This window comes from Emys orbicularis, chromosome 1 (genome assembly GCF_028017835.1).
Source record: "Emys orbicularis isolate rEmyOrb1 chromosome 1, rEmyOrb1.hap1, whole genome shotgun sequence".
NCBI classification, from domain to species: domain Eukaryota; kingdom Metazoa; phylum Chordata; order Testudines; family Emydidae; genus Emys; species Emys orbicularis.
This window is the reverse complement of record NC_088683.1, coordinates 211,973,137-211,999,909: the sequence shown is the minus strand read 5'-3', so window position 1 is coordinate 211,999,909 and position 26,773 is coordinate 211,973,137. Positions and strand designations below refer to the sequence as shown.

The 26,773-nt window shown below is 43.2% G+C and overlaps 1 protein-coding gene across 1 annotated transcript in view; it reads right to left on the bottom strand.

The window, feature by feature from the left end:
* The window catches only part of EFHC2 (EF-hand domain containing 2), a 90,511-nt gene extending 64,327 nt beyond the window's left edge, over positions 1-26,184 (bottom strand). Inside the window, exons 1-3 of the mRNA XM_065423368.1 lie at positions 26,143-26,184; positions 17,721-17,909; positions 5,992-6,142 (exon numbers count right to left, since the gene is read on the bottom strand). Of these exons, the coding sequence (XP_065279440.1) occupies positions 5,992-6,142; positions 17,721-17,909; positions 26,143-26,184 (382 nt within the window). The remainder of the gene's footprint in view (positions 1-5,991; positions 6,143-17,720; positions 17,910-26,142) is intronic.
* Between the last annotated feature and the right edge of the window lie 589 nt (positions 26,185-26,773).

The window sequence follows — 26,773 nt, the reverse complement described above, 5'->3', positions numbered from 1 at the left end:
CTCAGGGCCCAGAGCCTCTTGTGACGATGCTAACTCCAGCAAGTCAGCATTACAGGCTCTGTTCAGGTGATCCGAATTTGTTCCATCTGTAAGGGAGCTGCTGATGAGTCACCTGCAATGGAATGTACATGTGCACAATCACTTGAAGGAAAAAAAGGTTGGTTACTTGTACAGTAAGTGTTGTGCTTCAAGATGCATTGTACACGTGCTTTCCACAACCCTCCCACCTTCCCCACTACTTTGGACATTAGACAGCAGCAAGAAGGAATGAAGAGGAAGGCAGCAGACAAGCTTGTTTTATGCCCTCAGCTGGGTGCATGAAGAGAGCAGGGGCTCATGTGCCACCTAATGGTCCTGCTGGCAAAAGTCTTTGACTCAAGTGTTTTTGGCACACATACACCACAGTGGCATGTATATGTGCATAACACATTTCAAAGAACAACAGTTAACATACAGGTAAGTAACTGTTTCGCCCCCACCATGGTAGTATCTGAGCACCTCACAAATGTTGAGGTTAATAACTTTGAAGTCCTCTGGGGGGACATGTTGAATCTGGACTGATGACTTCATCAGGAGAAGAGGATGACATACTGGGGGAGGGGGGAGGGAGGAGAACATCTAGGGGTTCCTCCATTATTTCTCCTTTCCTGATTGTGTCAAATACAGTAAGTGAACGGATGGTAGCAGGAGCCTGACCAGAGGTTTCCTGTACTGGAGTGGGAGGAATCCTCCCCTTAGATTGTGATTGTGATGGAGGTCTAGAATCCCTCAGAGCAGCCCAAGATTAGTAAAGCTAGGAGGGATACCGCAATGTCTGAGTAGCCCAGGGTGGAAAACCAGTCCTGATTCTTAGGACCCATAACCCTGGTAAGAGGTCTATAAGGTGATCTAAAAGACCTTCAAAGTGATACAAGTTCCTCCCTTTCAAAGTCTGAAGAAGAAATGTAGGTTTCTTCAGAAAAGGGAGGGGCAGTCCCCCTTGGAGTCTGCAGTGGTCAGGGTATGGAAGACACCAGCAGATCCAAAGAAACCAAGGGAAAAGGTGGCCAGAGTACCAACAAGGTGATTGGTGCTGGCAGTACCAATGGTGCTGGCATAATAATGTAGAGAGACATGCTGTCTGCCCAGACTACATCACAGGCACTGGCATTGCTGAGCATGCCGGCAGTGCTGATTGTGCTGAAGGTGGTGATAGTATCAACTGTGCCAAAGACACTGAGTTGCCCCAACTGGAGCCAGGTATAACAATGAAAAGTCCGGTAAGAGGAGGCACAGAAATTCCCTTGCAGACAGGAATGCCTGAGGAGTCAACACGACTGAGACAGGTAAGTCTTCAAGTAGGATAGTTGGAGAGCTGGCAGTGCCAATAGGGTCTGAATCAGCTGTACTGACCATGTATCAAGTAAGGATGAAGACACTGCTCTCAATAGCCCCAAAGGAGCCAAAGTTGACAGTGTCACCTCAAATGGTGCCAGTGAGTGCTTATGCTTGTGACGCCTCAAACCAGTACTGGAGTGCTTACTGGAAGCCTTCTTATGAGATGAAGAGTCAGAATGCTGGGAGTGCTCTGATGTGGCTGGGGGGAGAGGGCAAAGAGTGATGTTTTCCCATCGACTTCTGCTTGGGATCCCAGGTAGCAGTAGGAGCACTTCTTGTCGACTTTATTTCATTATTTTGTTGTTGGGGTCCAGTTAGGAAAAGGGGCGCATCACCCTGCTTCATCAGGGCTTTGAGGCAGAAATCCCTCAGTCTCTTAGTCCTGGTAGGGAAGGAGTGCAAACACTGCATGTGTCCCTCACCAAGCCAAATCAAAAAGCTTTTATGCCTGCCTGTCACAAGGAAAATGGCTCTGCATGTGGTACGTTGCCCGAATCCTGATGATTTTTCTTCATTCCAAATGACCATTTTTTTCCTAAATTAGATCTAAGTAACTACACTAACTTATAGCTACACTAGAACTAACTACACATAACTATATACAATACAATTATTTAGAAAGCTGGCAAACCTAAACTAAAGGTATGGGGAGCTCCAACTCTCGCCACGGGTTGCGAGAAGGAACTGAGAGGGAGGCAGTGGATCAGCCCTTTTTATGCCCTTGGCTCGGTGCACAAGATGAGAGAGGGCACATGCAGCACCTAGTGATACTACTGGCTAAAGTCTCTGACTCGAGTGCATTGGGTGCACATACACCTGCAGTGTAACATATAAGTGCACAATCACTCGAAAGAGAATATGTAAGTATGAACAAAAATAAATGTATAAAAATAACTATGTGAAACATATGAGCCATTGTTACCCTGATCTCTTCACTTATTTGCTGTAATTCTTTCCCACGCCCTTTGTCTGTTCTCCCACCCTCCTCCTTTTCAAGACTAAGCTCTTCTAGGTGAGGACTGCGTTTTCTCATATCTATACTGTATCTAATGCAGTGTGGCCCTAGTCCTGAATGGGACTTCTGAGGGTTACTAGAATATAAATAATATTAACAACATTAGACCACTGTTGTATCTACAACTGAATGTACTTGGCAACTAGTGATTTTGGATTTTTTTTTTTTAAACAGTGCTTTTAAATGTTGTCTTTGCTTGAGTACTTTTAATGTGCTCAGGCTAAACAATACACCCGCAATAGACGTTTTCATATATACCAGTAATAGAAGTTTACTGTCATTTACTGTGTTCAGCCAAACTGTGTGAAAGAGTTAAAAATCTTCTGTAAAATCTAGTTTCCCGGCTTTTAGAAAAGCCAAGTTAATGCATACTTCTTACCTTTCCTGGGTATTTATTTAACACAAAATATAAATTCCTTATAACACATTGTATTTTACAGTTTACCTACATCAGGCAACTGAAAGATCACTGGCCGCCATGAAATTTAGAACACTTAAATTTAGAACAAAATCTTCATTTTGTCTTTATGGACCATTTTATTCAAATGACACGGCTGAAATCTGTAATCTGATTGGCTGTCTATCCATATCATCTCTCTATAGACCAGCAGTTTTCAAACTTTTTGAGCTGAGCCCCCGCTTTGAGTTACAATTTTTGATTGCACCCCCCCATACCTACCCCTCCCCTCTTGGGTTTTCAGGGTTGGGGAAGGTGCATACAATGGTCTCTGGGGGTAGAGCCAGCACTGGGCATGCATATGTTGACACTGACCTACAGGCCAGGTGGCCTACTGAGGTGAGTCATGGGTAGAGGTGGCACTCCCTGCCCAACACACCCTCACCCACACAGGGCTGGCCTGAGCCCCCCTGAATATTTCTCCATGGACCCCTATGGGGGCATGCCCCACAGTCTGAAAACCTCTGCTATAGACACACTGAAATTATAAAGCCTCTTCAACAATCCAAGTGGCAACAGAGAGTTAGACCGTTTTTTTTTTAAATCTCAGAGTAGTCCTTTTGAATGAATTTTAATGCTTCAAGAGTTGTTGTATGCAGTGTTGTAGCCGTGTCAGTCCCAGAATATTAGAAAGACAAGGTGGGTGAGGTAATATCTCTTATTGGGCCAACTTCTATTGGTGAGAGAGACAAACTTTCAAAAGCTCGTCTCTCTCACCAATAGAAGTTGGCCCAATAAAAGATATTACCTCACCCACCTTGTCTCTCAAGAATAGTTGCTAATTCTGTAGTAAAGAATCAGGACAGAGTCGTATAAGCCATAAAGTCCTTCCAGATACACCTGTATAGTGCACTGAAAGTATTTTTGCTTCTCTACAATAATGTTCAAGGTAAGTTTCAGTATCTAGAACCAAAGGAAAAAAATAAAGTACTCCAATAGCAGTCAGCACTAGCTTCAATCAAGTATGTAAGAGATAAGTCAGAACCTTCCAGTCTCCACTGGAACCTGAGCAAACTGTGTGAGACTCTAAGCCCAGCAGCATAGCCTCTCCAACTCCTACCACTACACGGGCAATAGGGATAAATATTTGTCCAACACCCAAATCCAATGGAATGGAGAGTGGTCTTGCTCTATCTTGCTTTAGTGAAACAAGCCTGCAACAAGCCCCAAAGTGGCACCCTATGTTGTATTGCAGGCTCTCTAGCTTCAGGTGCACCAGCTGTTGAAGATCATTCTAGTAGCCACGAAAGACTGTGAACATCTAACCCAGAAGTAGCTTCTCTCATTTCTGTATCACAAAAACCAAGGAACAGCTTTACCTGCCATCTCCAATCACAGATGGAGGGTTTAAATTCTTCATATTTTCCCAGGTTAAGAGAATCAGAGATTTGACAAGCCTTCATCCAGAGCCTGATAGAGCATTTGGCCAGGTAGGACTAGGAGTGCCTACTGGAACCAGAGCCAGCTCCTCTGCTGAACAGCCAGCGAGACCTCTGACCACAAGGAGGGGCCATTCAACACCAAGAGAGGCAGTGTCATTCAGTACACAAAGCACTGTCTTAAGGAAAAGGGACTCCTGGATCTTAATTCACCTCTAAGACTGATCAGTGGAGCCCTGTGCAGATATAAAAATTTGGATCCGCATCTGTGATAACTTGTATCCAACCCGTGATCTGCACTCCACTTTTTATATGTATCCGCACCTGCATCAGCACCCTAGCTCACTGTTAAAGCCCTGCATGGATACAAAAAAATGGGATCTGCATCTAAGATGGTAAACAATACAACCACCTCTGCATCCGCAGATGCAGATATCCGTGGATATAAAGCAGATATCTGCAGGGCTCTACTGATCAGTTAGGTAACATTTCTGCTTTATCTCTGTTTGATAGATGGGGAAATTAATAATACTTATCTACCTCAAAGGGGACTGTGGTGATTGAGTAGTTAATGTGTGCATATCGATGTATGTACTAAAATTCATCAGAATGTACACAAAATGCTCCAGTGGTTGGGGAGACATAGTGGACCCCAGCCTTCTTGCTTATTTGTACTATTATCTTTTGCAAACATTTCAAATACTGGGAAGTATATAGCTAGCCCCAAAACACTTCTGCTGCAGGGCAATGGTCTGCAGATCACACAGTTTTTATGTAAAACCAGTCCATTAGATTTAGAGGGTATTCACAAAAAAAAAAAAATCAACTCACTAGCCCTCCCCCAAAACGCTGCCCTGTGCATACTGGTGTCAACACAGTGCACAGGAGTCAGTTAATTTGGGGGTGTCAGTGACAAATTATTTAGCAGGCTCTATCAAAAAATGCTAAAACCAGCTCTAGTAATAAAGGAACTGACAGCTGAAGGCACTAAAAGCTGCTGTACCTCCTCACCAAAGGCAGGCACATGCTGCCCGAGTGGGCAATAAACAACGTTAGAATTCTATCGAGAAATTAACAACCAGTTCTAAGGTAGCAGCAGCAAGACAAGAGTGGAAGTCTATAATATACAACTTGCCTTTGGAAAACTAAGAGTTTACACGACTGTGCTGACAGACCCATAATCATGTAATTTCAATCATAGCTGTGTAAAAATAGGGACTTTGCCCAGCAGCTTGGTCACAGAATGTTCTTTCAAAAACAGGAGGTTCGTCTACTAGGCCTGGATCCTCTAAACTGAAGCCTGTGAGGAAGTACTCATTAATGGCCATGGCAAGAAAAAGAATTCTATCTATACTCTTTGTCATAGATTTGTACTCAAAATTAGCTACACTATGGACTTGTCTACATTACAAAGACTTGGCCAGCATAGCTACGCCAGCAGAGCCCCCTAGCACAGATGTGGCGTAAGCCACCACAAGTTCTTCTCCCAGCATAGTTGCACCATCTTCACAAACATTAACTATCCTGACAGAAGCACTCCGCTGTCAGCACAGCAGGAGGGTTTTGTCAGGACAGCTATGTCAGCGAGGGGATGTGATTTTTTTTCACACTCCTAGTGGACATAACTACGCTGGCAAAACTTTGTAGTGTAGAATAGGCCTATGTAAGCAGATGCTTTAGGTATCCTTTTAGATGGAGAAAGACTTCAATGAGGAAAAGATCAGAGGTGAAGAAACAAAGGAAGGTCTATTATAAATAGGTACCTTGTGGTATTCCACTATTTTTGACTTGGGGTTCAACCACTTGAATTGTGTCATCTTCAAGATAGAAGTATATTTTACAATGTCTTATTCTATATAGCTCTTGATTTTTTTCAGGCACTTCTTCATCAAAATAGGCATCAAAAGACAATACCTACAAAAAAGCATAAATAAAGAAATATAAAGAAGCAAAAGTCTTCATCCAGTGTGTTTGCAATACAAAAGATGTCAATAAAGGGAAGTTGTACAGATGCACAATTAATTATAAAAATAACAAATGTGTGGATTTCAGCAGGTAGATTTACTTTTCAGAAATATAAGAATAGGAATCCAAATGAAATTGCATATTTTTATATTCTTTTGGATGGCATTTTTTATCACCACATCTGAGTAGAGAAGGAAGACTCCAGTTAAAAAAAAAAAAAAAAAAAAAAATCAAATATTAAGCTATCAGCGGGCTACTGTCACAGAGAAGGCCAATATCAGCTTCCTATAACTGGGTGCCATTTAGGGCTATACAAAATAATCACTTCAAAACTTACCTGGTGTTGTGTTTCAGTGAGTGTGTGAATCTCAGGGAAGGCTGGGCCTGGCCTCCCCAAACACAAATCTAGATCCTCCCTTACTATAATTTACAGTAGTAGCAATCCTAGAAAAAAAATGTTTGTGGGTGCACTGCTCAGTAGTTTACTACAGCAGCTTTCACCTCTAGAGACCCTGACATCTTCCATATGGTTACATGTACTAGTGAGTTTTGCTCTTGCATACTAATACTCATTCGTGCACATAGCAAACAGGGCCGCCCAGAGGATTCAGGGGGCCTGGGGCAAAGCGGGGGAGCTGCAGCGCTTGTACTCACCCGGCGGCGGTCCGGGTCTTCGGCGGCATTTCAGCGGCGGGGGGCTCTTCAGTCGCTCCACGTCTTCGGCAGCACTGAAGGGCCCCCCGCCGCCGAAGACCCGGACCGCCGCTGGGCCAGGCTCAGGGGGCCCCTGCGGGGCCCGGGGCAAATTGCCCCACTTGCCCGCCTCTGGGCGGCCCTGATAGCAAAACTACTAAACAATTTGGCACCATTTATTGTCTTTATTCATGAGGTCAAGCTTGGGGAAAATTGTAAAAAATATTTGTATATAAACCAACAGGAAAGTAGGCATAGCACAAACAGGCAAGAAAACACCACGGAAAATTGCATACTTTTCCCTACCATGTCCGGCTCAAACCAATGCTAATTAGTACCTCTTTCATAATCATTATATTTTCAAGATTTACATAATGAAATAATGTATTTTTAATCTGGATTCCATAGATAAAATTGACCATGGAAGAAAGACTCTAGCTATCCATTCTTCATGCCATACAGGTACTGATGGGTGTCTGACAGAAGTAGGCTTGAAAATTTTTTAAAGATGTCAAAATTCTCTACGTAACATAACACATAGTTGCTAATACTTTGCCTTTCTTTAGCATTTCCATCAGAGACTCTCAAAGTACTTTTACAAATAGTAATTAAGTAGACTTCAGCACATCCCTGGGCAGATATCAATATCACTTTTGCAGCTGGGGATATTGAGGCAGAGAAGGGCCAAGTGCACTGTCTAAGATCACACAGGAAGTTCTGTGGGGAGGGATAGCTCAGTGGTTTGAGCATTGGCCTGCTAAACCCAGGGTTGTGAGTTCAATCCTTGAGGGGGCTATTTAGGGATCTGGGGCAAAAAAATTGGTCCTGCTAGTGAAGGCAGGGGACTGGACTTGATGACCTTTCAAGGTCCCTTCCAGTTCTATGAGATAGGCATATCTCCTGGCTCCCAGTCCTGTTTCTTAATTGAGCTGTCCTTCCTGCTCTGCTGAAGAAGGATGTAACTACAAGAGTGGAGAATCTCTCTTTACAGAAAAGCAGGGCCGCCCGGGGGGGGGGGGGCAAGTGGGGCAATTTGCCCCAGGCACTGCAGAGGCCCCTACGAGAATATAGTATTCTATAGTATTGCAACTTTTTTTTATAGAAGGGGCCCCCGAAATTGCTTTGCCCCAGGCCCCCTGAATCCTCTGGGCGGCCCTGCAGAAAAGGGGTTAAAATTTACCCAGAAGTAACAAAGACCTGGGCAGCTTTCAGCACTTGAACAGTATATGGCAATGCCCTTCTAACTTCCACCCTTCCCTTGCCCCAAAAGGACAAAAAAAACCTTAAGAACTTTAGTAACTTTGATTGCAAGTTAACAAGTGAGTTAACACTTAAGCTTCAGTACAATAACATTAGGAGTTAAAATCACAACAAATCTGTAAGTTATCAGTTAAGGTTGTCTATATAGTACAATATAGTCTCCAATCAACTTAGAGTTGATATAGTTAAAAAATAAGGCCAAAATTCTCACACTTGGTGCCTAAGTTGGGCATTTACAGTTTTCTAAACATGGATTTAAGTGCCTAACCTTAGGCACACAGATATGAAAATACTGGCTAAAATTTTTGGTGGTCAGCGAAGTCAACATAAACAATCTTAACTTTGCACAACACCCCTCAACAATCAACCACTTCAGATGAAATTACTTAAGTCTTAACAAAACTGGATGTATTGTGATTCAATGAAAAAAGAACAGGAGTACTTGTGGCACCTTAGAGACTAACAAATTTATTAGAGCATAAGCTTTCGTGGGCTACAACCCACTTCTTCGGATGCATATAGAGTGAAACATATATTGAGGAGATATATATACACACACATACAGAGAGCATGAACAGGTGGGAGTTGTCTTACCAACTCTGAGAGGCCAATTAAGTAAGAGAAAAAAAAAACTTTTGAAGTGATAATCAAGATGGCTCAGTACAGACAGTTTGATAAGAAGCAAGTGTGAAAATACTTACAAGGGGAGATAGATTCAATGTTTGTAATGGCTCAGCCATTCCCAGTCTTTATTTAATCCTGTGTTGATTGTGTCTAGTTTGCATATCAATTCCAGCTCAGCAGTCTCTCGTTGGAGTCTGTTTTTGAAGTTTTTCTGTTTTAAGATAGCCACCCGCAGGTCTGTCATAGAATGGCCAGACAGGTTAAAGTGTTCTCCCACTGGTTTTTGAGTATTATGATTCCTGATGTCAGATTTGTGTCCATTAATTCTTTTGCGTAGAGACTGTCCGGTTTGGCCAATGTACATGGCAGGGGGGCATTGCTGGCACATGATGGCATATATCACATTGGTAGATGTGCAGGTGAACGAGCCCCTGATGGTATGGCTGATGTGATTAGGCCCTATGATGATGTCACTTGAATAGATATGTGGACAGAGTTGGCATCGGGCTTTGTTACAAGGATAGGTTCCTGGGTCAGTGTTTTTGTTCAGTGATGTGTGGTTGCTGGTGAGTATTTGCTTTAGGTTGGGGGGTTGTCTGTAAGCGAGGACAGGTCTGTCTCCCAAGATCTGTGAGAGTAAAGGATCATCTTTCAGGATAGGTTGTAGATCTCTGATGATGCGCTGGAGAGGTTTTAGTTGGGGGCTGAAGGTGACAGCTAGTGGTGTTCTGTTATTTTCTTTGTTGGCCCTGTCTTGTAGGAGGTGACTTCTGGGTACTCGTCTGGCTCTGTCAATCTGTTTTTTCACTTCAGCAGGTGGGTATTGTAGTTTTAAGAATGCTTGATAGAGATCTTGTAGGTGCTTGTCTCTATCTGAGGGATTGGAGCAAATGCGGTTATATCTTAGAGCTTGGCTGTAGACAATGGATCGTGTGGTGTGTCCTGGATGGAAGCTAGAGGCATGTAGGTAAGTGTAGCGGTCAGTAGGTTTCCGGTATAGGGTGGTATTTATGTGACCATCGCTTATTAGCACAGTAGTGTCCAGGAAATGGACTGCTTGTGTGGATTGATCTAGGCTGAGGTTGATGGTGGGATGGAAATTATTGAAATCATGGTGGAATTCCTCAAGGGCTTCTTTTCCATGGGTCCAGATGATGAAGATGTCATCAATGTAGCGCAAGTAGAGTAGGGGCGTTAGGGGACGAGAGCTAAGGAAGCGTTGTTCTAAGTCAGCCATAAAAATGTTGGCATACTGTGGGGCCATGCGGGTACCCATAGCAGTGCCGCTGACTTGAAGGTATATATTGTCCCCAAATGTGAAATAGTTGTGGGTGAGGACAAAGTCACAGAGTTCAGCCACCAGGTTAGCTGTGACATTATCGGGGATACTGTGATTCAATGGACAAGGAGACCTGTTCCATTCCTGGCTCTGCTGCTGACTGGCTGTGTGTCCATAGACAACTTTCTTCAATGCTGTGCCTCAGTTTTCCCATACGGGGACACTAATGCCCACCCATTTGTAAACCGCTTTCATGCAAATGCTATATAAACACCATTTGATTATTACTTACCGTATATACTCGTTCATTAGCCTGTTCATTTATAAGCCGACCCCCCAAGATGGAAAGGTAAAAATAACAAGAACTGTATGACCCTTTCATAAGCTGACCCTATATTTCAGGGGTTGGCAAACTTTGGCTCCCGTCCCGTCAGGGTAAGCCGCTAGCGGGCCTGGACATTTTGTTTACCTAGACCGTTCACAGGCACGGAGCCCCTCAGCTCCCAGTGGCCGCGGTTTGCCGTTCCCAGCCAATGGGAGCTGCGGAAAGTGGCACCACTTCCCGCAGCTCCCATTGGCTGGGAACGGCAAACCGTGGCCACTGGGAGCTGAGGGGCTCTGTGCCTTCAGACGCTCCAAGTAAACAAAACATCCCGACCCGCCAGCGGCTTACCCTGACAGGCCGGGAGCCAAAGTTTGCCAACCCCTGCTATATTTTAAAAGCTGTCGTCACAGGAAACACTCAAAAGTTTTGCTAGAATTATTTTAATGTAATCTAACAAAAAAACTGTTGTTGTTATAATAACTGAACAAATATGTATTCACCTTCAAAATTACAGTCAATATTTAAAATCAGTAAATGGATATTTAAAACAAGTAACTTAGAACAATATGAGACTTTAAAGAGTCTTTAAATCCTTCAAAGTCTGAATCAGTCTCTCATTCACCAAACAGTTCATTAAACTCAGCTTCAGTCACAGCTGCACCTGCATTGTCATCGTAGATGTCGGCAGTGTCGTCTTCAGACTCAGATTCCTTCTCATCATCAGCCTCTGTTGTGTCATCATCAAATATGGCATCATCTTCTGACCCATCGAGTGCATTGCTGATACACCTTTTCCGAAATGATTTTTCTATCATTTCCGAAGGAATAGACACCCATGCGTCCTTGATCCACTGGGCGACCAGATTGATTTCGGGCTTCATAAGATTCCTGCCTTTTGTCAACTTCGCCATGCCTGAGCACATCCATTCAGACCACATTTTGCGTAGCCTGTCTTTAAAGGGTTTGTTCAGGCAGATATCAAGCAGTTGTAGAACTGAAGTTAAGCCTCCAGGTATTACAGCCAAAGTAGTTTTCATATTTTTGGCCACATTTTTCACCTCATCCGTTTTGTGTGCCCTGAACATGTCCCAAACAAGCATAGCAGGTTTCTTGAAAAGTGCTCTTGGTCTCTTATTCCACACTTTTTCCAGCCATTCAATAGTCCCACTTTCATCCATCCATCCCTTTTCGTGTGCACATACAATGACACCAGCAGGAAATTTCATGTTTTTAGGCAAGGTTTTTCTTTTAAAAACAACAACAGGAGGGAGCTTTGATCCATTTGCCAAACAGGATAAAACCACCATAACATGTTTTTTTTTCCCATGGCCAGTGGTTTTAATTAAAACTGTTTTTTCACCAACACTGGTAACCGTTCTGTTGCTCGAGAGATCGAATGTCATCGGTGTTTCGTTCATATTTCCTATTTGTGACAGTTCAAATGCACATTCCTTTCGATATTTTATAAAAAACCTTTGGAAAGATTCGATTTTAGCTTCCAGATCTCTCAGCAGCTTTTGCGCTATCTTTGTTCGCTGACGAAGACAGAGACCATGACGGTTCATGAAGTGAGTACACCAACCCGCTGATGCGACAAACATTGATGGCTTTACTGACTTGTATTTGTCGTCTTTCGACATTTGCAGAGCACGCAGACGAATTCCAGTTCTAATGACAATGTACCCATTTTGTCGACATTCAACAACCCAATTATTGAGATCTTTCTCCAGCTCAGGAAATGAAGTGCACCTCTCGTTGGACATTTTTTCTTGCCTCTTGGCATGTCTTTTAGTGTTGTTTTATTTTTTTGTCATTCTCTTACTTGCTTCTCATTGATACAGAATTCACGAGCAGCGGCGCAATTATTGTTTGCTTCTGCATATTGGACAACTTTAAGTTTGAACGCTGCATGATAAGCAGACCTTTTTCTTTTGATTTCACCATTGTTCATTTTAAATACTAGTATGAAAATAGATTATTATTATTGTAGTTCTAGATTTTGTAGGACTTCATATAGGAATGTCACCTGCTTTATCACTGTCAAATTATTATTGTTCTTTATTTCAAAGCATCCCTGTAGATTGGCATGTCTGTGGGGATAACAGACTATTTCAATTTTATTAGAGATTCCATCTATTCTGCACATTATATTTTCATATTGGCTCAAGACTTATGAGGTTCATTGGTAGAAATGCATGAAGAGATCAAATTACATAGTAGCGGACTGACACCAGTGCTATAGTACTATCGTTCATTGTATTTTTCTGATTGGCTTGTAAGGCATAGCATTTTGTAAAATGCATGGGTCAAATGGGGACAAAATGCATGGGGAGGGATAGCTCAGAGGTTTGAGCTTTGGCCTGCTAAACCCAGGGTTGTGAGTTGAATCCCTGAGGGGGCCATTTAAGGAACTGGGGTAAAAATCTGTCTGGGGATTGATCCTGCTTTGAGCAGGGGGTTGGACTAGATGACCTTCCGAGATCCCTTCCAACCCTGATATTCTATGAAATGTCATGCAGATCTGCAGCACTGCTCTTTTAGTATTCCTTTCAAGCCAATCTAGTCCACTAAACAAAGCCTTTGCAACTTTAAAAGGCTGCAATACTGACATCAATAAATGGGTCGGCAAACTTTGGCTCCAGGTCTATCAGGGTAAGCCACTGGCAGGTCGGGACGTTTTGTTTACCTGGAGCGTCTGCAGGCATGGAGCCCCTCAGCTCCCTGTGGCCGCAGTTCGCCGTTCCCAGCCAATGGGAGCTGAGGGGCTCCATGCCTGCAGACGCTCCAGGTAAACAAAACGACAATGTATTAGATATTCAATTCAATGATTCCATAGAGTTTAAAATCATCAAATTTTGGTGTAGACCCATTTATAAGCCGACTTCCGCTCTTTGATGTGTCACTTTTTTACCAAAAATATTCAGCTTATGAACGAGTATATATGGTATTTTTAATTCTCTAGAAGCTTAAATCTTATCTCTGTAGCAAGAATAACCATGGGAGGTGACTGGGCTGCTTGACACATGTATAGCTAGCATCTCAAAGAAGGCATGTTAAATGATGAATGAGAATTCCTCCAAGGAGGGAAGAGGGTGAGGTAAGAACCAGAGAATGGTTTGGGTAGATACTATTCCCCCATCCTCTCTTTCCGCTCCCTGGAGGAAGTGTCATCCCCAGCTTCATTCCTGACATTCCCTACAGCCCTCCAGAACCTATCCCTTTCCAAGCCTTCAAGCCTCTCTGCCTCAGTTATTCTCCACTCAAGCTTCTCTAGAAAACCAGTGCTTGTACTTCCACTTAAATAAAGCTGGAACCAAGTTGATTGTGCAGGGCGCCTGGACCATGAGGCTGCCAGTGGCTGGTATGTCCTCCCATCCCATTCAGTTCTTTACACAGTAGTGTGTTCTGTGTGCCAGAAAAACCCTTGTCTCGTACATTTAGTAGAAAAGTACTTCTGTCATGGGACTCTTTGAAGTCATGGTTCCATCATTTTCTATTTTTTCCTGTAACTCATACAATGTTCCATTAACTACGGCTAAAGAGGGAAAGGTTGGTAATAGCATAGGGCAAAGAAAGATTCTGCCTTTACTTGCCGAATCCTCCAGGAGTGGTACACATAAAGAATTATCTGCCTTTTTGGGAGGGGTCCTGTTGAGACAAAGTTGTTTCTTAAATGAGGAGACTTTTGGAGGCATGGTGCTTCAGACACATCAGCATGGAGAACAGACGAGATATTTTATCCCCTCCCCTCCGCCCCATCTGGACAGCACATTTCTACAGAGCGCCCTTCTTCTCAGAGCTTGTAAGTGCCCAAAGGAGACATTCCACTACCAACCCCCAAGAGCATCATTGTTCCAGGGAGGAGCAAAACTAAGTTAATATTTCCGTTATAGGCACTCCAAAAAGTATTAGTTATTTTTGTTATATTATAAAAGTAGGGGGAATTTTTACTTGCTTCTTACTGAAAACCAGTTTTATCTAGACCCTTCACACTTGGCAAAATAAACTCCTCTTGCCATAGAGTAAGCATGTCAAATTTTCAGCTTCTTGTTTAAACAGATGTGATTAGGCTAAGTACAGGGTTTATAATGAGAAGACTATTTGCAAGCCTACCTCTGGGGCACAGTCATGGCCCCATAATAATGGGATGCATTATGTGCTGACACACCTCTACACATTAATGCCCTGATCCGCACAGGAATCCATGCAGTTGGTCCCTTGTGCCCAAATGGAATCTCACGGACCCCCATGGGAATCTGTCTAGATGGAAGACCCCACATGCAAGGACCTCTATGCAAGATCAGGTCCTAAATAACAATTCATTACTGTACTCATAAGCCCAATTGCTTTTTTACTTTGTTAAAATAGTTTGATCAATTAAGCTTTTTGCTCCACAAACATTGTTTCTCTTTATTCCCTTGTATATGAATATGCTTATGCTTTGTAAGACTGAAATATATGTAATTGCTAAGTCATCCTTTTCAATAATGCAAAATCATTTAGAAAGGAGGGTAGAGGGGAAGAGAAAAGGAGATGGCCTTAAACTGAAAAATGACAAGTTATGTTTTAATAAAAAAAAAAATCACATAAGCGCTTTAAGAATAAACACAATTTAGGGTGACAAATCAAATAACTAATTTTTTCTATTGGATATTAAACGTCTTAAAATATTTTGGTAGTCAATCTATCACAGTGATACACACAATAGCTATAAAAGTGAACTACAAATCTGCAGTTGCAGCGTGAAATTCATACTCAGTGACACGTATGCTATTTTACCCATTAACTAGGATGCAGTTTCAGTTTACTTAATGTACTGTGCTTAAGCAAAGCATTCTGCCAGTAACTAAGAAATGGAAACATACAACTGATAATATCTGTCATGACCCCCGGGGCTTTGCAAGGTTTATGGGAGCAGTCATGCTCTAACCCTCCACTTGGCAGCCTGCTGGCAACAGCCTACCTGGGAGCCATGAAGCCCAGCCCCACTATGAGGCTCCAACCCAGAGGGCCGATTGGCCCGCTGGCCCTAAGTCAGCAGCAGGAACAGGAAGCTGTCTGAACTGGGTTCACCTTTCTCTGGACTGTGTGCCTTCTGCGCCTACTACCCTGGCTTGATTTCCTGGCATCCTGACACAGCTTGACTCTTGGTATCAGACTTGTGGTTCCTGCCTCTAACTCCCTGGTATCCTGACCCGGCCTGACTTTAGTTCCTGCCTTATGGTTCTAACCTCCAGTTTGTCTCCTACCTCAGATCTTATGGTATCCTGACCCAGCTAACTCCTGTCTCACGACTGTGGACTCTGGCTCTGACTACTAGGTCTGGCTGCGCATGACCTGGCTGTGACAATACCAAAGGAAAAGGGAGGATAATACACATCTGCCTCTCCAAATCCCTCAACTTTGGGGAATTTTATATTCCTGATAGCAATATAACAGCAGCCTCCTGTTTAATATATGAATTTGGTGAGTATCTGTCCTCTTTCTTTAATTAAAACTAATAAAAGTTGTATACCAAAAACAACAACAACAAACAGGAACAGAGATTCAACAAACTCTGTGGGGCACCTGGAAACATCATTTAGTTTGGCCTAACTGATAGTATAGTTAGATGGACAAATTATGAGTTATGTTTCAAGCACAAAATGTCTCATTTGTCAACTCATACCCCATTTATGTGAACATTTAATCTCTTACTTCCTACTGAATGTTGAAAACTGTAAAAACCTGTTTCTTCACCATTAAATTGGTTAAATGAAGTACTACACATTCCCTTCTTTCCATTTTAATTGGATTATTAGATCTTGAGGAAAGCTACTAAACAAGAAGAAATGGGCAAAAGCGGAATAATTTTAAACCAAAAAATTAAAAGTCAAAATTTAAATAGTTTATCTAGTTTATTTAACCACAAGTCTGAAAATGGTGCAGTGTTCACCCTGCATGTGAGCTACAGTGCAATATGTAGTTTACAGCCTTATTTCATAAACTTGGGTCTCAAGCCTGCATACATGCACACGTGTGTACTACACCTCTACCCCGATATAACGCGACCCGATATAACACGAATTCGGATATAACGCGGTAAAGCAGTGCTCTGGGAGGGGCGGGGTTGCGCACTCCGGCGGATCAAAGCAAGTTCAATATAACACGGTTTCACCTATAACGCGGTAAGATTTTTTGGCTCCCGAGGACAGCGTTATATCGGGGTAGAGGTGTACCAGTAAAATCATTTGGACAACTCACATGCACTAAGTTAAGTATGTGCATAGGTGTTTGCAGGATTGACTGAGGCCTTAGTACTTTCACAAACTAAGGGACCAATAGACACTTCTACATATTAGTACGTTTACTTGTGAGCAGTGCTATTGACTTCAAAGGAATAGCTAACGTGAATAAAGTTGCTTTTGTATGTGTTTGCAGGATGAGGCCCTGCATGAATTTATAATTGATGCTGGCTAACCAAAGAGATGAATGTGTTTTAACTGTAGTTACTTGTATGACTTATTTTAAAGCAGAAATTGAGAGATTAGAAATTCCTCCAAATACTTAACCACCACAATAGTTTTGTCACACAATATTTCTGTCCCATTTGTTTTAAAAAGAGGCAAAATGCTGCAAAATGACCTTTGTCACTAGAACCTAACTTTAACATAACATAACTTTAAACATCAAACGTAATGACAGTTTGATTTTGTAACACTGTCAAATATTACGGTTTTTCAATAACTTGCTAATTTGAAGGATGTCACTACTCTGTTACAAAACAAAAACAAAAATAATAGTTTAAATCCCAAAACCTACAAAGCGAATCAATCCAACCAGACCCTTACACCCATCTGGAGTCCCAATGGGGCTTCGCACAGGCATAAAGGTCTAGATAGGCAGATTACTTTGTAGAATCAGAGCCTCAACCCTGTTTCAGTGGGTCTCTGAGCCACACACAGCTCACCGCTGGACAGGGATAGAAGTTATCAATTACATCTTGTAACTCTTCATATATGAGCTCCACTGGTGTTTTTTAAGATAACCAGATAATTTCTTGGTCCCCATACATTTCACTAAAAATAAATATATCATTGTCCATCCTTATACTTTATGTCCTGCAGAAGTCACACTATATCCTCCAATCCCCAGTTAGGAGCTTTGTGGTGGACTATTTAGACAGTTGCAGTTAGTATATTGATCAATGTAGCTATACTTAATACTATGGAAAAATAAATGTTAACCATTGCTGCACAGAAAATACTTTCTTTTTTTTTAACTGGGTTTTACCTATCTTATACTTTTTTAGCATAAATTAACCATTTGTAAAAACACTTTTATAACAGAGATCAACTTCTACATACCTGTTTATCAAATGCTACCCATGAAGGAGCATCACTTCCCACACCTCTAGGAAACACACTATATTTAGGTTTCAGCTTTTGTCCATGCAAAGGTTCACCTCCTATTCCAGGTTTATCTTCTGCCACCAACATAGCAATTTTATTGCAGTAACCCCAATGCTGAGACTTATGGAACTTTTCTTTCCCTAGCTGTAAACAGATTGGAAAAAAGAGAATAAGCCATTACTAAATAATAAAAAGATGTATTTAAATCAACAGCTTAAAAACTTCCCTCAAATTAATTTTAACATAAATGGAAATTCTAAAAACATATCATAACCAGAATGCTGCCAGTCGAGTGAATCAATCCAGCTGGTCAATTCTCAATGCCCATCTTACAGATAGGGATATTTGTGTTATATTTGTATCCTTGATATATTTGAGCGCACACACACACACACACAAACTTTTATGGTATAAATGTAGGACACAGTACTAGTGAGGGGATTTCGGGAGAGGGGGAATTGTGCTCATCTGTGGAACCAGCTCCTTGTTCCGTCCAACTGTTGGACAAAAATTACTCCACTGGTCCTCCCTCATCTTCTTGTGTGCAGTTGCCCCTATGCCTGTAGAAGGATGAATAGATCTCTCCTTTCTGTTCTGTCCCTGCCTCTGGCAATAGGAATGTACGCCCATATGTTCAGTGAGAAGTGAAGTGTTGTTTAAGAGTATAAGGAGCATGTTCGTGGTCAAGGAATGAAAGCAACTAAAGAAGTACTACTTTATAACACAGTGCATCTTCCTCTGAAGCATCTGATGCTGGTTATCTTCACAGATGGGACGCTAGACCGGGCAGACCACAGGTCTGATCCAGTGTGGCAATTTATTTGTAAAAGGTTTGGGGTTGGAGGGTTCCTACTTTTGTTCTCCGTCTTTTTTTTCTGATGCTGGTCAACTGCTCTCTTGTTCCGTTTCCTTATTTTATTACCTTAGCAGCTCCTCACCAAACTGGGAAAGGTGGTGTGGAGGATACAGAGCAGGAGAAAACTTTCTACATTTGAGTTCAAATGGGAAATAAATATAATAAAGCTGAATTTAAAAAGAGAAATTTGCAGGCAGAAATGGCTGATTTATACCAAAGGGCTCTACAGAATAGCACCACTTTTGGCACATCTAATATTTCTTATTTTTTCCCCATCTATTACTGAAGCAATAGCTGGGGAGAAAAAGGCAGTTGTCAAAAGCATGGCCAATAAGTGAGGGAAGTATTTTATCTAGGTAAAGGAAAACAGCTCTCAGAACCAGGTGTTATGTATCTCAAGACTGTCCTGAGATAGCTTTCCTGTTGTTCTATCTGGTTTTTATTTTGGTTAGTTGTGTCTTAAATTGTTAAGTTAAGTGATCAAGATTTGCTCCCATAGGAATTCTTCCGGAAATGTAACTTTTTATATGAAAACCAAATGGCCCAATAATTAAATTCCATCAAGAATCTTCCACTGTCTGCTGCAAAATCGTAGAGGGTTCTACATAAAGAATGTATGCAGAATCATTATTAGAAGCAAACTAACCTTAAAAGGTTCTGCGAACAATAAACTTTTCAAACAGTGTGTATGTGCCGGCAAGTTCCTTTAAGTAAGAAAGGAAGAAAAGAACAAAGGTCTCTTTACACATATAGTTTGTTGGTTGCTTTGACCAATCACTGGAAGTGAATACCTATGGTGTACACTGTGGCAATGACGTCACTCTGACATTCAGGTTCTCTCTGGAAATAATGGATGACCAGGAAACTGAGGGATGAGCAAAGCAACAGAAGTTGCCACAATATCTATTGGCAATTTCTCTCACCATGTTAGACCTTACAGCTATAACAAAGAAGCCAAATTTAAGTTGACCATTTTCTAGCCATGTACCATCCAAGACTTCCTGCAGACTATCCAATATGTTTAGGGATGTGTGGTATTTGTTGGGGAGAATCACATGAAGAAACAGTGATGCACTAGTTCTGGTGGCACTGACTGGAGATTACAGTGTTGCCAACGCTTGTCTCACGATGACCTGAGAAGCTGCAGCCCCCTTGTGAAGTTCAGCCCTACAGGAAGCCAGCAGGGTCTCACCCCTCCACTTGCTGGACTCTCAGGAGGGGTGAAGGAAGGAGGGAACAAAGAGCCCAGCAGCTCAATGCTGCTCCTCTCCCTCCCGACCACTGTGAGAAACACAGACAGGACAGCGCCTCTGATCCTCCCCCTCCCTCTGCAGCACCCAGCCTGGGAAGGGGCAGAGGGGTGGGAAGAGTCCCTGGACCTGCCCCAACAGCCTGGAAGGGCGAGAGGGTCCCCACCCCGCAGGCCTGGAAAAGAGGAATGAAGAGAAGGACCAGAGGTGAGGCTGGGGGGGACAGGATTAATCGCTGGGTAGGGGATATGCAGATGTGGAGGTGAGAGCTCCTGCAGCAGGGGCCAAAATCCCCTTACCCAGTACATGTGGGAGAGTGGGCAGCACTAATTGTCACACAGACACGCTGGGAATGGGCAGGGGGTGCTCAAAAATCAAAAGACAGTCCAAAATGCCCCTTACACAATGTAATCTTTTTTTTTTTTAAATTTCATGATGGGGGGGGCAACTTTTGATCTCTTGAGGTTGGCAACATTGGAGAAGTAGCAGAGAATGCATGAGGCAGCAATTGTCGTGGTAACAATAGCAACATTAGCATCGTTGAGGGTAATTCCAGTAAGCTGTTGAAGTCAGAGGTGCATGCATGGAATTTGAGCTGTTCCAAACATTAGTGGCACAGAAGATGAGACCTTCCTCCACAGCCACCTTCTTCTAAGGTCTGTAAACTCACTTTCAGATCTTCTGAGAAGTACCAGGCAGAACTGTTTGAGAAAAGGTGCATCTCCACAGGACCTCAAACTTTTGGAACAAAAATTCATTGGTCAGCTAAAAGCCAGCATTCTCTCCCTCACCCCACTAATTTAAAAGGGCTGCATGTCCACTGTCATCATCTCAGCTGTGTGATCTGCTGCATGGTGGGGTGAGAGGAACTGTGCTTGATCTTGGTATTAAAGCACTGCATGATTGGAACAATAATAGGCATTCATGTTGCTACCACCGATTTAGGTTGGGGTTGTTTTTTTTGTTTTTGTTTTTGTTTTTTTTTGCCCTTAGCCCCAGTGGAGAAGAGAACAGAGAATACAAGTGATGGTACTGCTACCTTGAGCGGAGGCAGATGGGACAGTACTAACAGCAGGAGAGCAGGATGACAGAGAAGGAAGAGGGAGATAGTGCCAGGCATGCCACCGCACCACTTTCCTTACCCATTCTGGACTCGAAACAGCTTGTGCATTCTTTTTGCTGTACTTGGGCATACCTCTCATGCTCTAAATTGGGACATCCATTACAGAGATGATTCAACAGATGGATCATAGTTGTCAGGCTTCACAAGTTTCTGCCCCAGCAAACAACATTCCTAAAGCGTATGCCTACAGCTTGTGTGGCACTGACTATATGAAGCTCAAAATGCTGCCATTCTACATGGATTAAAAATCAACCACCACATTAACAATAGCAAGGCTAGTTGGCCTTTGAGACTTCCTGCTCCTGAAGCTGTGCTTGCTTGTCCTGTTGCTATAACTACTACTAAGACACCATTGGTTCTTAATTAATCCTGGCCTCCTTAGTAGGATCAGGAAAATGGAATTGCACAATATATTTTCCCCTGTTTTTCAATGGAGCATGATAAGTGCCTTAAAAGAAAAAGGAGAAGAAGGAGGGGGCAGGGAGAAGAGTTCCTCCCTTTTCCCTTTGCAAGCAGTACATTTTTCAAGCTTCCGATGCCTCCTGATCCATTTCTACCAGAAATCATCCTATCCTCTGCAGCAAATGGAACATCAAAACTTGCACTGTTTCTATTAGTTCTGCTGTTTCATCCAGTGAAAAGGGGGCATTAGGATACAGTAAAATCTATCTTTAGGTATTTATAAAGTGTATATATATATAATCCTTGAGTCTAATTAACTGGGATGCCCAAATGGTTAGACATTGGTCCCAATTAAGTAGAATGGCCACTAACAGAATAAGCCATTTCAGTAGTTATACTGTTTTCCAGGAAGTTGCCAAGTGGGGAGGAGGCACTATTTACAGTAGGACAGGGACAGTGACAGAGACAGAGACTGCTACCTACCAAGTGCCAGCAACAGGGGCAGCTGCGAGATGTCCATTTTAGCAGTCTATTGTGTACAGTTGATATGGAAAGAGGAAACAAGCAGAGATTAAACCTTTCTGGATGTATCATAGCTAAGGAGGGACTGAATGCTGCTGGTAGATAAATGTTGACAAATACAGAACCAGAATGAGACAGACATACACAAAGACCTAAGCATCATGAAATCATTTTACAAGCCCCAATTTTAACAAAATCATCATCTCCACTGAGCTAGAATAATTGCCATAAATTATCACAAAGTTCAACCAGTACCCCTGAGAGACATCCCAGTTAGGCAAATTTCCTGATTAGGCATGTACAAATCAAATAAAATGGGTACTTTCACCTCTTCATCCACACTTCTTGCCCTTCACATAGGCATTGTAACTGACAGATCGGTAGCAGCGGGAACAGAAAAGAATGGTCCTTGTGGTAGTGTTGACAACAGCAACAAGAAGCGCAATGATGGAATTAACAGCAGGGGAAAAAATAAGCCAAGAGCTAACAGGAGTAGCAACGACAAGGCCACTAATCCTTCTTGCTTTATAGGTGCTATTGCTGGAACTAGATTTCTCCACAAAAGATGAGACACTGGTGGCAGTGCTCCTAGTGGTAACCAATGTGGCTTTTGTTTTTTCCAGTATATAAAAGCAGCGACCTCCACAAACATCCAGAACACTGCTGCTGCTGCTCTGCACCTGTTGTTCTCATGGTGAAGATAAGAGAATGGAAGGCAGCTGTGGCAGGAATGGTCCAAACCTTTTTGTTAGTCTGCATATAGTATATAAAAGTATATAAAAGCAGCAACCTCCACAAACATGCCTCCCAGCAAAATTGGGCATCACTGCTACACTACAGCAAGCATAGCAATGGAAGACCACCTTAGTGCTATGAGCATGGTACAGTCCGGCTCTGTTGTGTTCTGTACTGTCTTGTACTAACTGTGACTTAATTTTTGAAAATGATGCCTATAATTAGCTCTCTCTGGACTATATATATGTGTGCATGTATACATGTATATATAATTCAGTGACTTCTAACCATATGTATATATTATATTCACACACACACACACACACACTCTCTCTCTCTATATATATTCCTTATCTGGACCTCTAGTATATAAAGCCAAGTACTGTATCTAATCTGTGATAAAGTAGAACCTTCATGGTTCTCAAAGTCTGTTCAAAACTTCACAGAAGCAATAGAGACAACTCCTAACATTTCTCCCCAAAAACAGAGACCTCTACCGATTAAGCTAAAAGGAGCTCCTCTGTTAGAAAGAAGGTATAGCACACAATTGAGCAGTTCTGCTTCCGTCCAGTGGATAGTGATGGTACACATCTATGTAGGTATTTCTAATGCATCCAGGGTTGCTGGAACTATTTGCACCATAGGGGTGCTGAGAGCCATTGAAACAAACTGTAAAGCCTGTATATGATGGAAATCACTTCAAGCCACGGGGTGCACCAGCGCCTCTGAATGCACTCATCACCAGAGTATCTGAGGAATCATATACACACCAGCCAGTTCATTACAAAATTAAACACAATAGGCCAACAACTGTAGCAGCTGAGATAAAGTGGCTCATGACAAAAATTTTAGAGTGAGATTTCCACCCCCGTCCCACCTCCTAGTCTTCTCCGAGAAAAGGGCACTGCGAACAGCACAAGCTAGCAATAACAACCAGCACCCAAAATATCTGAAGAATGATTACAAAATAGATGAATGAGGCCACATGACTGAGTAGAATATTCTCATAAAGATTTAACTCTCTCTCTCTAGCCTTTGAACCTGAACTTCATTTTGTCACACTCACTTCTGAGTATTTACCTACTGATATTCAAAAATATTTGATAATATTTGTGCCATTCAACTAATTTATTATTTAAATTTCCCCATCCTTAATGGGCAGATTTGAAAAAGTGGTGGCTGCCTAAACTCTATTTTCTTTTATTTTAGAGTTCATGGTAAGAACCTTGTCCTTCTACATATTTACAAACAGCCATGAATACTTATGGAACTATATAAAGAATGCTGTTGTCAGCTATGAATGATGAATTATCGTTCCTAACTTTGTTTATCCCTGAAGTGTCCTGGTTTTGATTTTTTTTAAACTGTATTTGTCTCTCCATTTTCCTTTGTTACATAAATAAACAAAGTTCAAACTGTCCTAAAAACTACTGGTTGGTTACTCAGTTCTTCCTTGCTTGCTAAATATGTTCATTTTTGACTTAAGCTCTCAAAAAGAAGAAATGTTATAAATGTAACACTATTTCACTTTTGCTCAATAAATGTGTAATGGGGAGGTGGCAAACTCCAGAATTTAAGTTAACTCTGCTTGTCACAACTACTGTGGAGCCCAATCCTGCTGCCAAATAATTCAATAGGAGTCTTGCCATTGACTTCAATGGAAGCAGAAAAAAAACACCCATGATGTACCTACATTGGAGATTTTTTTGATGCACTAGAGGTCAGTTTCCCCCCCCCCCCATCCACCCCCAGAAAGTCCCAGATTTGCTACAAATGTTTTAAAGGCATGCTTTATATCTTTTTTGTTTGCTCTACTATAAGCAAGTCTGAATAGAGTTATTCTTAGTCAATGCTAGCTTTCAATATTACAGTGTTCATGAACATGAGAAGCACTAAAACTAGTTTGTATATGACAATTCGTCCTCCTATCACTGACCCCTGAGGGCAATGTGCTTATTTTACAGCTGTGTGTGGATGCAGAGATAAGTGCAAGTGAAATATTATTGATAGTGTGGACACTAGCATACCACTTACATGTGGGCCAAGACTAATATTTTAATCACGCACTATATAGTTCTCCAGTGCAGACAAGGCCAGTGAGGATAAGTGTATTGGAAGCAAAGCCTCATATACACAAGAGAAAAATAACTATTGCTGACAACAGGTACAGCTGAAACATGATTTACCTGCAAGTATAGACAAGGACACATGTTGTGTTTGTCCTCATCTACACTTGCTGCTAGACCATGTTCATAGCAGCAGTTCATCAGGTGCAAACACTACCAACGCCTGATGTCGGCAATAAACATTTATTTTTGAACAATCTTCTGAAAATTAGACTTATCCTCCCTTCTCCCCTGGAATAAGCACAGTCATTTCAAATGTATGGGTTTCTAGGAACATGATAAGTATAAGAGAGATAGGGTGAAGCAATCACATCTTGAGTTCAATCAAGATCTATACTTGTGTATATTGAGAGAGCATACTGGAAGTGATCATGCTGAAGGGTATGTTGTGGAGGAATATTGGGGGAGCCTGGGGTTCATTAGGGTGCACTTGGGAGGTACGTTGAAGGGGAGCAACAACAACACTTGGCTCTTTCATAGCATTTTTCATCAGTAGATCTCAAAAGCTTTTTACCAAGGGAGCCAAGTATCATTATCCCTATTTCCCCGCACATGAGAAAACAAAGACATCAGACACCTGCATGGTAGATTGGGCAGTATGCTGGGGAGATACCTAGGGAGCATATAGAGGGGAACAAAGCGGGGGAGCTGGGAGTGTGTGGGTAGGTGGGGGGTGATTAGAAAGAATATCTGGGGGTTGTTGGATTCATGGGGCAGGTGCCAGGAGAGGGGTGCAGGGTGGGTCGCTAGGTGCAGGAGCTACAAGGAGGTGTGTGAGGGTACCAGAAGGTAGAAGCAGTGCAGACGGGGCTCTGGTGCAGACCAAGGAGCTTGTGTGGTTGCTAGGTGTGCTGGGACAGGGGTAGTGACTCTGTGAAGGGTAGGTGTGACGGGTAAAGAGTACAGGTGAAGGGGCTGAGTGGGACTGCTGATACAAGGGGCTCTGGGGCAGGCGTTGCTAGGTGCAAGGGGGTACAGGAGAGGGGCTATGCAGAGTGGTAGGTGCAGGGGAGGGGCTATGTGAGGTTGCCAGGGGGCTATGCAGGGTTGCTGGTGAAAGACCTATGCAAGGGGTGCAGGGTGGGAGGTACTAGGGGCACTGGGGGGACACAGAGGGTGGCTGGGGAGATGCACAGGGTTGCTATGGGAAGGAGACAGGAGGAGTAGGGGTGCAAGGGGGCTAACTGTAGGGGAGGTGAGTGCAGAAGGGGGCTATGCAGGGTTGCTAGGAGCAGGGGGCGGTGGGGATGGCAAAGGACGGGGGGGGCTAGGAGCGGGGGCGCAGGCGGCTGTGCGGATGGCGGAGGGCACAGGATGCGGCGGGGGGCGGGGTCTCTGGCGCGGGGCTGCCGCTGTCACTCACGCTGCGGTTGAAGGAGTTCCCGGGCAGGAGCGGTAGCGCCATGCTCGTGCCGGTCTCGAGCCCGGCGCCGCTCCGGGGCTGGTGTTGCTGCCCGGACACGGGCCACTCGCGCCCCGCGCGCTGCCAGGCGGAGAGGGAACGTGAACGCGCTGTTTGGGATTCTGTTGCCTAGAGACGTGCGTTTGACATCACAGGGGGAGGTGTCATGGCATCGGGGCGGGGCCCGGCCGAGGAGTGCCTGCTCTCGGCTGCCCCCTGCAGGCTCGGGGCGGTCATTGCACGTGCGCCTGCGGGCTGCCCCGCCCATGTGGACCCGGTGCTCAGCCGCCTGGGCTCCCACTTTTTGTTTCCCCGGGCCGGGGACTCCGCGGGGTTTGTAGCGGGTGGCAGGGTGCTTCCCTTAAAGCGCCAGCTGCTGGAGTGAGGGGGTCAGGGCGGCGTTTCCGCCTGTTTTCCCCCTGGTGGCTGTGGAGAAAAGCTTGGAAATGTGGCCCCCAGGAAGGTGCAAAACCCACCCCGTGGCCTAAAGAGAGAATCTCCTACATTTTTTGTTTGATCTTGCGTGTTACACAATTCTGACCATTTTTCAGAGTAGCAACCGTGTTAGTCTGTATCCGCAAAAAGAACAGGA